General features: G+C 38.4%; 1 protein-coding gene across 1 annotated transcript in view; it reads left to right on the forward strand.

The window, feature by feature from the left end:
* The window catches only part of Znf804b (zinc finger protein 804B), a 561864-nt gene that overhangs the window by 533163 nt on the left and 13604 nt on the right, over positions 1 to 15097 (forward strand). Inside the window, exon 3 of the mRNA XM_060373862.1 lies at positions 12549 to 12679. Within this exon, the coding sequence (XP_060229845.1) occupies positions 12549 to 12679 (131 nt within the window). The remainder of the gene's footprint in view (positions 1 to 12548; positions 12680 to 15097) is intronic.

The following is a 15097-nucleotide window of genomic DNA, read 5'->3' on the forward strand; positions in this document are numbered from 1 at the left end:
ACCTGCTTTGCACAGTAATTAATTTCTTTCCACTCCTCTTTCTAAAGACAATAATGACACGAATGTAACAAGTTTGTTTTTTCCAGAGTTGATACGTCGAATGTCCTTAGAATCTGAGACTGACATTCAACCAAGGACCATGTATGGATATAACCTAGAACCTCCACTCAGATGTAGCCTGTGGTAGCTCAGTAACCAATTGGTTTCCCAAAGTGAGGGGAACAAGGACTATTTCTAACTGGAACTCAATGACTGGCTCTTTGGCCTCCCCACCCCCCAAGGGAGGAGCAGTCCTGTTAGGCCACAGAGGAAGGCTTTGCAGCCAGTCCTGAAGATTCCTGATAAAACAGGATCAGATGAATGGGGAGGAGGTCCCCCCCCATCAGTGGACTTGGAAAAGGGCACGGTGGAGATGAAGGAGGGAGGGAGGGACTGGGAGGGAATGAGGGATCGGGACATGGCTGGGATACAGAGTTAATAAAATGTAACTGATAAAAAAAATAATAATAATAATAAAGAAAATGGAAATAATTTACTCTTCCCTGAAGTTCAGCTGGGCTACTGACAACTATGGTGAGGTGGCTTAAATAGCACAAAGTGGATAACATGGAAACTAGGCATACTTCTAATTTAAAACCGGGAAAATTTGATTTCTGATATGACTTGCCAGTGTACCCAGCAGCAAACTAGTCTCTTTTTTATTAGATAAATTAATTATTGGCAGGGTCTTTTAAACAATATGATGACTTAGTATAACCTTTCCAGAAATACAGAATTTATAGTTTATAATCTGCTGCTGGTTAGTACAGGGAAAAATATTTCCTATTATAATTACCAATTTTTCTTTTTCTTTCTAAAGTTGTAGTAATTTTTGTTTTGTGTGTTTGAAAGTTCTGTCATATGCATACACATTTATTATTTTTCCTTTGCTTAATTTGCACCACTGTCATCACAAAATAACTTTCCTCATTGATAATAAAACTTCCCTCTATAATCTACTGATTTAGTATGTTAGAAGACTTACATCCCACTTTTACTGGTTTTTAGCATGGTATAAATCTTTTTGTAAATGTTCTGTGGTTTATTTCTGGGTATAAGAACAAAATCCTGAGGTGTTGGTACTCTCTTTCCGCTTGGGCATAGGGAATCAAATTCAGGTCCTTAGAGTTGGCAGTTTACCTGCTGAGCCATCTCTATGACACTTTATATTTCTATTTAAAGTTTGAGTTTATAGCAGTCATTCAATTGTGTCATACCTCTTTAATGTTTATTTAGTTTTTGAATTATTTTTATTACTATTATCATTTATTACAATTTATTCAATTTGTATCTGGGCTGTGGTCCCCTTCCCCCCTTCCTCTTCTCCCCCTATGCCCCTCCCCTAGTCCACTGACAGGGAAGGTCCTCCTTCCCTTCCATATGACCCTAGCCTATCAGGTCTTATCAAGACTGGCTCCATTGTCTTCCTCTATGGCCTAGCAAGGCTGCACCCCACAAGGGCAGGTGATCAGAGAACCAGCCACTGAGTTCATGCCAGAGACAGCCCTTGTTCCCTTTATTAGGGAGCCCACTTGGAGATTGAGTCTATGGGCTACATCTGAGGTTTTAGGTCTTCTCCATACATTGTCCTTGGTTGGGGTATCATTCTCTTCAGGGGCCCAAGGGCTTAGGCGTTTTGTTGTTGTTGTTGTTTGTTTTGTTTTGTTTTATTTTGTTTTGTTTTAAGCTCTGTTGGATCTCCTTTAGGAGCTCCTGTTCCCTCCAGGTCTTTCTATCTCCCCTTCTTTCATAAGATTCCCTGTACTCTGCCCTGTCTTCTCCTGCTTCTAATGTCTATGCATTTATCCTTCATTGTCAACTTGACTGGATTGGAATCACACAGGAGACACCTCTAGAGTGCCTGTGAGGGCATGCCCAGAGACACTTAGTGAGACAAGGCCAACCCTCAATGTGAGAGGGACCATTTGCAGGACTGACTCCCAGACCAAAGAAAAAGAGGAAGCAAGCTTAATGTCAGTACTCATCTCTCACAGCTTCCTGACCACAAAAGCAATGTGACCAGCCACCTGATGCCCAGGGGCAATGCTACAGCCATCTGATGCTGAGGACCAATGCTACCAGCCATGGGATGCTCAGGAGCAGTGCGACCAGGCATCTGATGCTACTGTGCCATGCCCCCATATATATAACACACAAAATAGTTCATATAATAGGAATCCGTGTAATCTCATACATGTGTATACAGTGCAATGTTCAAATAATGTAAAATATATTCATCTCCTTAAACAATTATCATTCTTTATGTGAATTCTTTTCAAAGTTCATTTTTCAGTTTTTTGAAATAATCAGTTAATTGCTGTTATCTGCAGTCATTGTGCTATAAGACAGCAGAGCAGAATTTCTTAATGTATCTAACTGATCCATATACCTATTGTTGAAGCTCTCCTCATAACAGGTATCCAGCTGTCTTAGTCAGTGGTCTATTGCAGAGAAGAAACACTATGACCATGGCAACTATCATAAAAAAAAGCATTTTGTTAGGACTTGCTTACAGTTTCAAAGGTTTACTCCATTGTCACCATGACCAGAAGCATAGTGGCATGAAGGAAGTCCTGTAGAAATAGTGTAGAGTTCTAAAATTGGATCATCAGGCAGCAAGAAGAGAGAGAGCCACTGGTCCTAGCTTGATCATCTGAAACCTCAAAGCCCCACCTCAGTGACACACTTTATTCCACAAAGTCACATCTGCTAATCCTTCTAGGTAGTCCTACTCCCTGATGACTAAGTATTCAAAAATATGAACCTATGGGGCCATTCTTCTTCAAAGCACCCACATCTGCTCCCTGGCCTCTTACGCTTGTTTCCATGTCATAACGCAACATTTTGATAGTCCCATAGTTTATAACAGTCTCAACACTGTTTAAAAATGCAAAGATCTAAGTCTCTTCTGATGCTCAAGGCAATCTCTTAACTGTAACCGCTGCAAGATCAAAATTAAAATCAGATCACATACTTCGAAAATACAATGGCACAGGATGAACACTACCCTTCCAAAAAGGTAGAAAGGAAACATAATGAGGAAATACTTGAACAATGCAAGACCAAACATCAGATGGGCAAACACCAAACTTTCCATCTCCATCTTCAGATTTTAAGCTCCCTTCAGCTTTGTTGACTGCAACACACTTGTCTCTCTTGGGATGCTTCCACACCCTGTTAGCAGCTCTCTTTAGCTGGTATCCCATGACTCCAGCACATCCAATGTCTTGGAGTCTACAAGGAAATCCAGGCTCCCTATGTATAGCTTCACACAATAGCCTCTCTGGACCTGCATGCAGAGATGTCCCTAACACATGCCTTGTCTCAGTGGCATTCTTTAGATGTGGAGGAAGATCCTGAAATCCCTTTCTTGTAGCCAGAAGCACATGGCTAAAGCTACAAAGTCCTGCTGCTTGCTGGGGATGAAACTTACCCCACTCTGTTATTTTGTTTTTCTATGGTTTCCTTCATAGCTTAAGGTTTTATTTAATTTCTTTTCATAAATTAGGATCTTAGTTGGCTGGGGCCTTGCCCTGAGGTTACTACTTCCTTTATACTATTTAGCACCAGGTTTTTAAAAAATCTTTTTCTTTTCTCTTTTTAAATCTCCTTGAGTACTGGACTTAAATCCATTATACACCAAAATATCACATGTATGGTCCCAAAGCTTACTAATATTTTTCTCTTCTGAAACCCCTTAGGCTGGACTGTCACAGTTTGCATTGCACTCAGCACCACTGTCTTCCACACTCCTAGTTTGGCCTATTAAGCCCACCTTAAAGTGTTCAATTGTTTTCCTAATTCAAAGTCCCAAAGCACACCAACAAGACAGGCAGTGGTGACACATGCTTTTAATCCCAGCACTTGGGAGACTGAGACAGATGGATCTTCATGAGTTCAAAGCCAGCCTGGTCCGTGTCTTAACCAACAAGCAACATGATCAAGCCTGCCTCACTCCCTGGTTTAAAATTAGTTAGTGTTTTGTTTCTGTGAAGAGACATAATGATCATCAAGTCCATTATAAAGAAAATCATTAAATGATGGCTCACTTACAACTTCAGCAGTTTACTCCACTGTCAACATGATGCGGAGCACAGCGTCATACAGGCAGACACTGAAGACTTAGCTGAGAGTTCTACAACTGGATCCACAGGAGGCAGGAAGAGAGAGAGAGACACTGGGCCTGGCTTTGGTTTCTGAAACCTCAATGCTGTTCTCCAGTGAGACACTTTATCCAACAAGGTTGCTCCTGCTAACCCTTCTAAGAAGTGCTACTCCCTGATGACAAAGAATTGAAATATCTTAGACCATGGATGACATTTTTATTCCAACCACCACACCAACTCTTCTCAGAGTAAACACCATTTTATACCCAACTTCTAGAAAACTGACTATATTAAATTCCACATATAAGTGACATTGAACAGATTTTGTCTTTGTTTGCCAGGTTTATTTCCCATTGCATACCAATCTCCAACTATATGGTTGAAATATCATTCTCTCTGTGAATATTATTCTTTTTATAATGTTCTGTTTTTTAATACAGTCTTACTCACTCTTTTATTGATACTCTATGCCTTTTCATTTTGCAGTTTATTTTGCTTAATTTGTTGTTGATATATTTGAATTCCAGTTATCTTGCAATTTCTTTTATAATTGTACTATTTGTTTTGCTTTGTTTCTTATTTTTTTTCCTTTTTGGATTAAATAAATTTAATCATTCCTTTTCATCTAGAAATACACTATATATTATACAGTAACTATTAAATTGATAAATTGAAATTTCAATTTATCAATTTAATAGTTACTGTATAATATATAGTGTATTTCTAGAATTATCAGTGTGTTCTTGGTTGGTAATATATTGCTTTCTGTGTAAGAAAGAAACATTTAACAATACATAGATATGTGACCCCTCCCAGGCTTAATGCCATTGATATTCATTTTATTTTTACATTTTCTGTATACCTCAAAAAACCTAGCAATGTAAACAATAGAAAACAGGACTATCATATATTACTGCAGTTCTTTTCCTTTATTTTGTTCTTTGTTGTAAATATTTCTGATATTATTTCATCTTTACTTCATGATACTTGTTACCATTTCTTATTTATGTCTAATGTATAATGAATTCTTTCAGCTTTGAATATCTGAATATAGTTATATTTTACCTGTTTATATACAGATACATTCTTTTGATATAGAGTTCTATCTTAATATTATTCTGAAAAGCCAAACTCTTAAAAATATTTTATTATTTCACAGTTTTATACAATGTGTTTTTATATTAACCTTTGACCTCAAACTTTCCAGCCATCCCAACTTAATTTCTTCTTTAATTAAAAATAAAACTATACAGCAAGCCAATAACTAACATCAGTCTAATAGAGAGAAACTCAATTCAATCCCACTAAAATCAGGGACAAGACAAGATTGCCCACTCTCTCTATATCTCTTCAATATGGTACTAAAAGTTCTACCTAGAGCAACAAGACAACTAATGGAGATCAAAGGGGTACAAATTGGAATGGAAGAAGTTAAAGTATTGCTATTTGCAGATGATATAATAGTATACATAAGCAACACCAAAAATTCCCCCAGACAATTCCTGCAGCTGAAAAAGTCCTTCAGCAAAGTGGCTGGATACAAGATTAATTTAAAACAATCAGCAATGGAGGAGGGTTCCACTTTCACCACATCTTCTCCAACATGTGTTGTCACTTGAGTCTTTGATCTTAGCCATTCTAATGGGTGTAAGGTAAGCTCTCAGGGTCGTTTTGATTCATGTTTCCCTGATGACCAACAGTACTGAGCATTTCTTTAGGTATTTTTCTGCCATTCGATATTCCTCTATTGAGAATTTTTTGTTTAGCTCTGTACCCCATTTTAAATTGGATTACTTGATTTGTTGCTGTTTAACTTCTTGAGTTCTTTATATATTCTGGATATTAGCTCTCTGTCAGATATAGGGGTTGGTGAAGATCCTTTCCCAGGCTGTCGGCTGTTGTTTTGTTCTGATGACAGTGTTCTTTGCTTTACAGAAGCTTTTAAGCTTTTAAGTTTCATGAGGTTCCATTTATTGATTGTTGGTCTTAGAGCCTGTGCTCTTGGTGTTCTGTTCAGGAAGTTGTCTCCTGTGCCAACAGGAGAGCAATGGAACCAAAATAATCTGGAAGGGGTCTCTTCTGAGACTGATACTCCAACCAAGAACCATGCAAGGAGATAACCTAGAACCCTTGCACAGATGTAGCCCATGGCAGCTCAGTGTCCAAGTAGGTGCTGTAGTAAGGGGAACAGGGACTGTCTCTGACATGAACTCAGTGGCTTGATCTTTGATCACCTCCCCCTGAGGGGGGAACAACCTTACCAGGTCACAGAGAAAGACAATGCAGCCAGTCCTGATGGAACCTGAATGCATAGGGTCAGAGGGAAAAGGAGGAGGACCTCCCCTATCAGTGGACTTGGGGAGGGGCATGGGAGGACATGAGGGAAGGAGGGTGGGATGGGGAGAGGATGAGGGAGGGGGCTACATCTGGGGTACAAAGTGAATCTAATGTACTAAATAAATAAATAAATAAAACATTAACATACAATATAAAATTTCCCAATAATTTTGGTGTTGGGGCCTTCCATAAATGCATTGTCTTCCTACCAGGAAGTACACCCTTAAAGTAAACTGATTCTTCTTCTCCCAGTAACTATTAACTGTCAATAGTACTTTAGCTAGAGCTAGAACTTCATGTCTACCTCATTCCTCTATGGTTGAATTTTATCTGGCTTAAACTTGTCCAGGTCTTGGGTGTTCTATCACAACCTCTGTGACTTCATATTTGTAACTACACTCTCATGTCTAGAAAGCACACTGTAGTTGTTATCACCCACTGCTTTTGTAAATGTTTTTATTTTCTCAAATGGGGTTAGATGAGAGCCATACCCAAACTTTATGAATAAATGGCTTGGGTTGAGCCCAGAGCATTTTGATCTAACTATCCCTAGGCCTCGGCCTAGGCCTGGAAGATTCTCGCCTACATGCTATCTAATCTTCTGCAAGGCCAGACCTTGAAGGCTTCAGCTTCCAACCAACCTCTGTCTGCTGATGTAGTTCTAGAATGTTTTCAGCCTCTGAAACTTACTGCTGAATAAGTCACCTTTTCTAGTTCTTTCTGAATTCTGGCTGGCTTGTTCAACTCAGCTGTTCTCGCTGAAAACTCCTTTCCAAGATGGCCGATTCAAACTTGCTTCTCTCTGCTTTTCATTGAACTGTTCAGCTTTGAAGAACTGCCTCTGAACTCCATGAACTGAACTGCACTAACTCAATTGCTCTCAACTGAACTGCACTGAATTCTAATGTACTGCCAAACTGTACTGTACTGTTTTCACGAACTTTTACTCTTTCTCTATGCTACGTTTTTTTTTTTAGAATTGTTTCATATATTTTTATTTATTACAGTTTATTCACTTTGTATCCCAGCTGTAACCCCCTCTCTTGTCTCCTTCAATTCCACCTTCTCTCCCTCTTCTCCTCCCATGCCCCTCCCCCAGTCCACTGATAAGTGAGGTCCTCCTCCCTTTCCATCTGGCCCTAGCCTACCCGGTCTCATGAAGACTGGCTGCACAGCATTTTAAAAAGAAAAATTGTCATTGTAAACATTAATTAAAGAAAATTGGGCTTTATCACATGACTATTGGACAGTACAGAGCTCAAAACAAAGACGATGACTCGGTATATATATATAGAACAGTGTTATATAATGATAAAGATCTGAAATAGACAAAACTAAGAGATGAAGAAGACTATCCTTCCCTCCCACACACACTTTTCCACAGGACTCTCTAGGCTTTGCCAATATTTGGTTGTGAGTCCTAACATATGTTTCAATCTGTTGCTTGATGAAGCCTCTCAGAGGAAAGCTATGCTAGGCTCTTGTCTGCACGCATAGCAAAGTATCATTAATAGTGTCAGGGGTTGGCTCTTTCCCATCGGGGTAAGTCTTAGGTTGGGCCAGGCATTGGTTGGACATTCCCCTCAATCTCTGCTCTATTTTCATCCCTGCACATCTTGTAGGCAGGGGTAACTTTTTTATTTTTATTTTTTATTTTTTTGTGGAAGTAGGGGCTGGGGATTTAGCTCAGTGGTAGAGTGCTTGCCTAGCAAGCATAAGGCCCTGGGTTCTGTCCTCAGATCTCAGAGAAAAAGAAAAAGAGACAAAAAATAAAAATAAAACTTAAAAAATACTTTTATATTAACAGTTTATTCACTTTGTGTCCCAGCTGTAGACCCCTCCCTCATTCCCTCCCTCTCTCACCCTCCCTCCCTCATCTCCTCCCTGCCCCTCTCTAAGTCCACCGATAGGGGAGGTCCTCCTCCCCTTCCATCTGACCCTAGCTTATCAGGTCTCATCAGAAATAGCTGTACTTTCCTCCTCTGTGGCCTGGCAAGGCTGCTGTCTTTGCTGATTTTAAGTAGCTTCTCTTTCCTGTTGTTCTTTTGAAAGTTGGGCATAACCCTCTCTCTGACTCACTTTGTCAACTTTCTCTTTGTCCCTCAATTAGATGTCATTATCTGGGATTAAAGGTGTATACTAAAGGTGTATCTGTATTCCAGCCAAGGAATTAAAAGTGTATATTATAGCCAGAGAAATTAAAGGTATATACTAAAGACATGGCTATATTCCAGGCAGAAGGATTAAAATTTATACTTAGGCATGTATTTGTATTCCAGCCAGATCACACAGACCTCGGTCTCTGGTTGTAAGCCTTTGCCAGAGTAGCCATGTTGCTAGATTAAAATTCCTCTATAGATTCAGGTTATTGTAATACTTTCTTCTTTTCTTTGGGCTGATGAATTATGTAAAAGTAATTAATTATTCTGTTTATATTAATTAATACAGGAAATTATTATGGTAGCAGTTATTCATAAACCAGCTATTTTCCAAATTAAAAACACAGAAACTTTTTAGATTTATAATAAGCCTTAAAGCACTAGAGCTGATCTGATATCTCAACCCTCTAAGGTATATTGTCTGCTTTCCATCCAAATTCCAAAATACATGCGTATGTTCCTTATGGGCTGCTTCTGATCCATCAGGCCATTTCTCATAGCAAGAGGCTCTTGGCCAATGTGCTCCTAGTTACCCTATGGCACCTCCTATCTCTTTTCTGTCTCTGTCTTCCTCCTTCTCCTCCTTGTGATCCTCCTCTGAACTCAAACCCTAGGAACCTCAACTGTGCCTACGTCTCTTCTGCCCAGCCCAGGCTGTCAGAAACTTTATTAGCCAACCAGGAATCATTGGAGAGTGTTCCCTACATTTCTTGGATACAGTGGATGGGTCAACATACATAACAATGACTTTGGCAGGATAGTAACAAAATCTCAGAAATTGAAATCAGCATCTGAAAACACAGTGCACAAGATCTTCCAATATCCCTGAGCCTTGCAGGTAGGGTTGTAACATAATTGTTTCATTTATGTCTGAGAACTCTACAATTTCTTATTTTTGGCACCTTGGGTAAGTGTGGGTCTCTGCATTAATAATCATCTACTACAAGAAGTATAATTTTTGATGAAGGTTGAGTAGTGAACTAATTTAAGGGTATAGTAAAACATCACTTGTCAGAGTAATAGTAGAAAGATGAATGTAATATATCTAGCCCTGCATGTTCTTGGCCTCAGTGAGGATGCTATGTGTGGATTCAGTCTTGTGGAGCTGATCTTAAATCCAATCATACAGTGTTTGTTACTTCTATAACATTAGTCACACCTTTGGGCCAGTGGGCTTGTCTCACCATGCCAATCATCATAACTCAATAATTTCAAAGCAGGATAAGATGGGTGTTTATTATTCTTCCTTGAATTATGCATATCACCTTTCAAACTATGAAAGCTAGTCAGAAGTGATGAAACTTATAGGTCAATACCAGCTTTGTTTCCTCATAATCTATGACTCAAGTTGTGGTATCTTCAGAAATAGGGTTTTTCTATCTAGTTCTAGATCAATGGCACTAGATCATAATTTTCAGGATTATATAGGACCCTACTGACAAACTCTCGAAGACCTAACACACTCCTGCTATTGGTCTATTTATTTGCTACCCTGTGGCGTCTAGTGAGAGCATTGTGTCCTTTTCCCATTATGGAGTAACTCCATTTAAACTCCTTGTTTGTTTGTTTGTTTGTTTGTTTTTGAGATAGGGTTTCTCTGTGTAGCCATGGCTATCCTAGAACTCACTCTGTAGACTAGGCTGGATCTCATAGAGATCTACCTGCCTCCCTCTCTGTGTACTGGGATTAAAGGCTTGTGCCATCACCACCGAACCCATTCAACCTCTTTTTCTTTAAGTGAAAATATTATATATTTTATTTTATCTTTTTTTTATTCACTTTGTATCTCAGCTGTAGTTCTCTCCCTCATCCCCTCCCAATCCCACTCTCCCTCCCTCATCTCTTCCCATGCCCCTCCCCAAGTCCACTAATAGAATGGGTCCTCCTCCCCTTCCCTCTGACCCTAGCCTATCAGGTTTCATCAGGAGTAGCTGCATTATCTTCCTCTGTGGCCTGGTAAGGCTGCTCCCCCCTCAGGGGAAGGTGATCAAAGAGCCAGTCACTGAGTTCATGTCAGAGACAGTCCCTGTTCCCATTACTAGAGACCCCACTTGAAGACTGAGCTGCCAAGGGCTACATCTTTAAAATATGTATTCTACTTATTTTAGGAAGTTTCTGTGCTAGGTTTTCTTAGGACTTTTCCAAAATATCTTTAAGGTTCGTTACCCCTCTTCTTATACAAATTATTCTGGGGATTTGGTTTGTTGTTTCTTTTATAATTGCCTGCCACTCAGCTAAGTAGCTTGTAAGTTTTTCTTTCATTCCTTGCTCTTATCAGTGTTAGGCAAGTCCAAAGCAATACTCAACAGAGCTAATTACTGTCTACTGAAAAAGAGTTCCCTGAATTCTTTATTCAATCTTACATACATTTTCCCAGTTCTCTTGGATAGAACTTGGATGATCTGGGGCCTCATGTGCATGCCTGGATCTAGTTCATTTAATATCTTACATGGTTCTTCTCCTGAAGAAGTTTTGGTTTGAGTTTTTGATTTGGTTTTGTTTTTTAAATACAGATGGATTGATATGTGCTATAAAAACATGAAGCAAAGCAATTTGGTTTTGACTTTCTTTCTTCCTTCCTTCCTTTCTTTCTTTCTTTCTTTCTTTCTTTCTTTCTTTCTTTCTTTCTTTCTTTCTTTCTTTCTTTCTTTCTTTCTACAAGCTTGAGCACTTCCAACCAGCTGAACTGAATTTGGCTAGATGTTATACAAAATTGGTTTTTCTAGGTTTCTTTGTTTCTCTGAAAAGATTTCATTTTTATGACTTTTACAACCAAAGAACACTGTGGACATTCAAAGTGTGTTTTCTTCACTATTTAAGAGACTGAAAATTTCTTATAAATAATATGGATTCACTCATATGTCTCTGTAGAAAAGGAAATAATTGAGTTGTAATTTTTTTTCAGAAAAGGCAAAAATATAACAAATTAGCAACAAAAGGTCACTGGTTCCCAATTACAGCCTCACGGTTGTGACCATGAAGGAGTTGATAGCTGTGGTTGGTCAGAAGTAGAGAATGAAGTTCGGAATATCCCACTCCTGGTATTTGTACTTCCTCAGAGTCCACATGCTTTATAATTTAGGATTATAGTGAAGACGGCTCCATAAGAGTCTTCCAACATTTGTATATGAAAAAATAAGATGATGGTGTTTCTCAGTTTATTCTGAACTGGTAGTTATATTGTATGGCTGTTTCTATAAGGGATAACCAACATGTAATCAGAATTGCCTAATCTGGCTATAAAGAAGTTGTTTTAAAGAAAAGTCATTAGAAGAGTATCAGGTTAATTTAAATGAAAAAACAAAAATAAAAACAAAAAACAAGCCAAGCCACTATTCAGAGTTTAAATTCCTGACCATTTAAATTTTTTTTTTCATTGTTCTCTGCATTTGGTATGTATCTCTAACCAAAAATGAATTTAAAATCACACTTAGAATGAATATTTGGTAATATTACCAATTTACTGAGAGGAATTCATTGTATTAGTTCTATTTAATCAGAGTGTTCTTTACCAGGGATGAGCTAGTGCAGGTGGGCTTAGAAGAACAAAACCTCTGGCTTTCTTTCCCTTTGCACATGGAACACAAGTTCTATTTTTTTTTTTCACAGACACACAGGTGATTCATTACATGGTCAGGGTGACTCCAACAGTGACTGTGTCCCTGCCCTGCAGCCCACTTTGAGGCTGACTTTGACAGACTTTGAGGTTGAACCACCTAGTCAAAAACTACATTCATCTACTAAATTTGCCTTGGAACAGGGAAAAAAAATCGGAGGAAATGTTTTTCCTCTCCATACCCCAAAAGACACCTTTTCATCCAGCACCATGTTCGATAAAGACTCTTGTAGACAGAAAAGCATGTTTTACTTATTTATAGTGTCCTTTCTGTTTTATGCTTCCGTACAGAGACTGAAAGAATTAAAGCAACGAGAATTTGCTCGAAACGTAGCTTCCAAATCATGGAAAGATGAGAAGAAGCAGGAAAAAGCCCTTAAGCGACTCCATCAGCTGGCTGAGCTGAGGCAGCAGTCTGAATGGTAAGAAGCAGGGGAGGGGCAGAAGGGAGGTTTAGGTGGTCCAGAGTGCTTCTTCCATCTCCTGGGAAATTTCACTAATGAAGCCACTTGGGTTTTTTTTTTTGCAAAAATATAAAGTTAACATCAAACAACAAATATGCCTGAAGGCAAAATTTGAAGTGTTAATGGTTTTAAACTGATAATTTTGCAATTTGATTTTTTTCCCCTTCCCAATGCTGTTAACTTACTACTCTGTTTAATGAAGTGAGCCTGAACACAAACCTGATAAAATGGCATCTGTCCTAGCTTGACTTGTTCTGACATTGCTAATTACTAATTCCTCTGTAATATAAGTTTTATAATCATAACTTTAAAATATTTAATATTCATACATGCATATGATGTTTATATTATATCTTTGATCAATTCCAACCTCCATTCCATCCTCTCCAATTCTCTGCGCCTACCACTTTTCTTTACCAACTTCAAATAGTCCCTCCATACTGATCTATAGTTACATACTTACTATTTATTGCTGTCTGTATGTGCATGTGTGGGACCATCTTCTCATCTACTGAAACAAGAGTGAGCATCTTCATAGGACTCACATCCCTGAAGAAAGCTGACTCCCATGATCTTAGTAGCCATCAGTTGAAAAGAGCTCTTCAGATGGGGATGAGGCCTCATGATTGCCTCCCCAAAGTACATTAGGAATTTGACCAGCTTGTTCTTGTACAAGTATTGTGTGTACAGTTCCAGCTACTATGGATTAATATATGAAACTGTACTGTCGCATCTGGCAAACACTGTTTGGCTTCAGGCATCTAGAATGATAGCTTTTAAAACTATAAAAAACAATGGGTAGAAAATATATGTTTCCTTGTCACACACTTGACTCTACAATAAATGACACTATCATTGCCTGGCAGACGAGCAAAATATAATTAATGTGGTTAAAATTTACTGCACGGTACTATTTTAATTGGTAATTATACCATAACAAGCATTACACTAATACTTACTTGTAAGTGAAAAATGACAGTTAAAAAAAAAAAAAAAGCTTGCATCCACTGAATGATTTGAAGTTGTTACCTGGAACGCAATTAACAGTGCAGATTGTGAATTGTGCTAATATGAATCATAATGTATAATACCATGATAGCTAATTAATGTGCTTGACAGCAACCTGGTGGATTGTTAATTTTTTTTTTTTCAATGCAGTTTATTCAGGAACCTTGAACAATCCTCGGACCCTGGGGAAAGCCAGCCCACAGCTTAAATAGCCTCTGGGTAGCCAACCCAGGCGTGCCACGTGGGCAATGCAGATAGGTCCACATAGGATTGTTAAATTTATAGCTCTGCCAGAATTTAAATTTCTGTTGTTTAAATGGGAATCAATATGCAGTAACAAAAGTGAACAGTTTAGCTATATTACGACAAAACATTAAACTTCAAATATGATCATTAGAAAATATTTGTGATTTGGGGCATTTATTAATGGAAATAGTGGTAAATTTACAATATTTACATATATGCAGTGTTTAGAACATGTTAGTTAATATTACGTATATAAAACATCAAAATTTTTAAAATGTAAGAGAAAGGAGACTTAAACGTACATACAGGTACATAGAAATGGAGTCAAAATAAAAAGGCTTGTCCTGGGAGAACCCACACAATCAGAAAAATGAACACCATATTGAGTAACGTTCTTTCTACCCGTATATCCAACGAGGGACTCATTTCATTCAAGTCTAGCATTAGATTAGTCTTAATAACAAATAAGATATCCTGAAACAAGGCTTAGAAGAGTAATTCCTGTGTTCTTTAAGGTAGTGAACAGGAAAAAAACTCTAGATCACATTTGAGTTCCTGCATGATTAGTTACAGGAGTCAGTAAATCAAATAATAGTAAACGAGGAAGATAGACATCCTTGATAAAAGTCTTCACAAGCCAGAACAGATTTGCCTTGTTTATCGGAAAACCTGAGTTACCGTCATGCGCATTATTGTGCTGGTCTTTACTGCGACAGTTACACCTTCACTTCCCCCTAATGGAAAGAATACGAAAAGATGAGAGCCATCCTGAGGATGGTGGCAGTGAGAGGATGATGCAACAGTAATGATGGTGACCCTGCTGTTAAATTTCTAAGCCACTGGGGCTACCACGTACGGTATTTCAGATTAAAATGTCCATTCCGTTATGTTAGAGTATCCACGAGGAAACCGTATGTACCAAACACACTCAAATGTAACCACTCTACAGGCCATAATGTGCCCCCTGTTACAGAAAAGATAAATTCAGCTTTCAGCCGCAGAGCTTCAAATCACGAAGATCATTTCTTCCTTTCTATTACTTACCACCTGCTCTATTTGCTTAAACAGCCTCAGGCCCTAATAGAAGCCACTTAGAGTTATTAAAGATTTTCTTTGTTGCAG

This window comes from Meriones unguiculatus, chromosome 21 (assembly GCF_030254825.1).
Source record: "Meriones unguiculatus strain TT.TT164.6M chromosome 21, Bangor_MerUng_6.1, whole genome shotgun sequence".
Lineage (NCBI taxonomy): Eukaryota > Metazoa > Chordata > Mammalia > Rodentia > Muridae > Meriones > Meriones unguiculatus.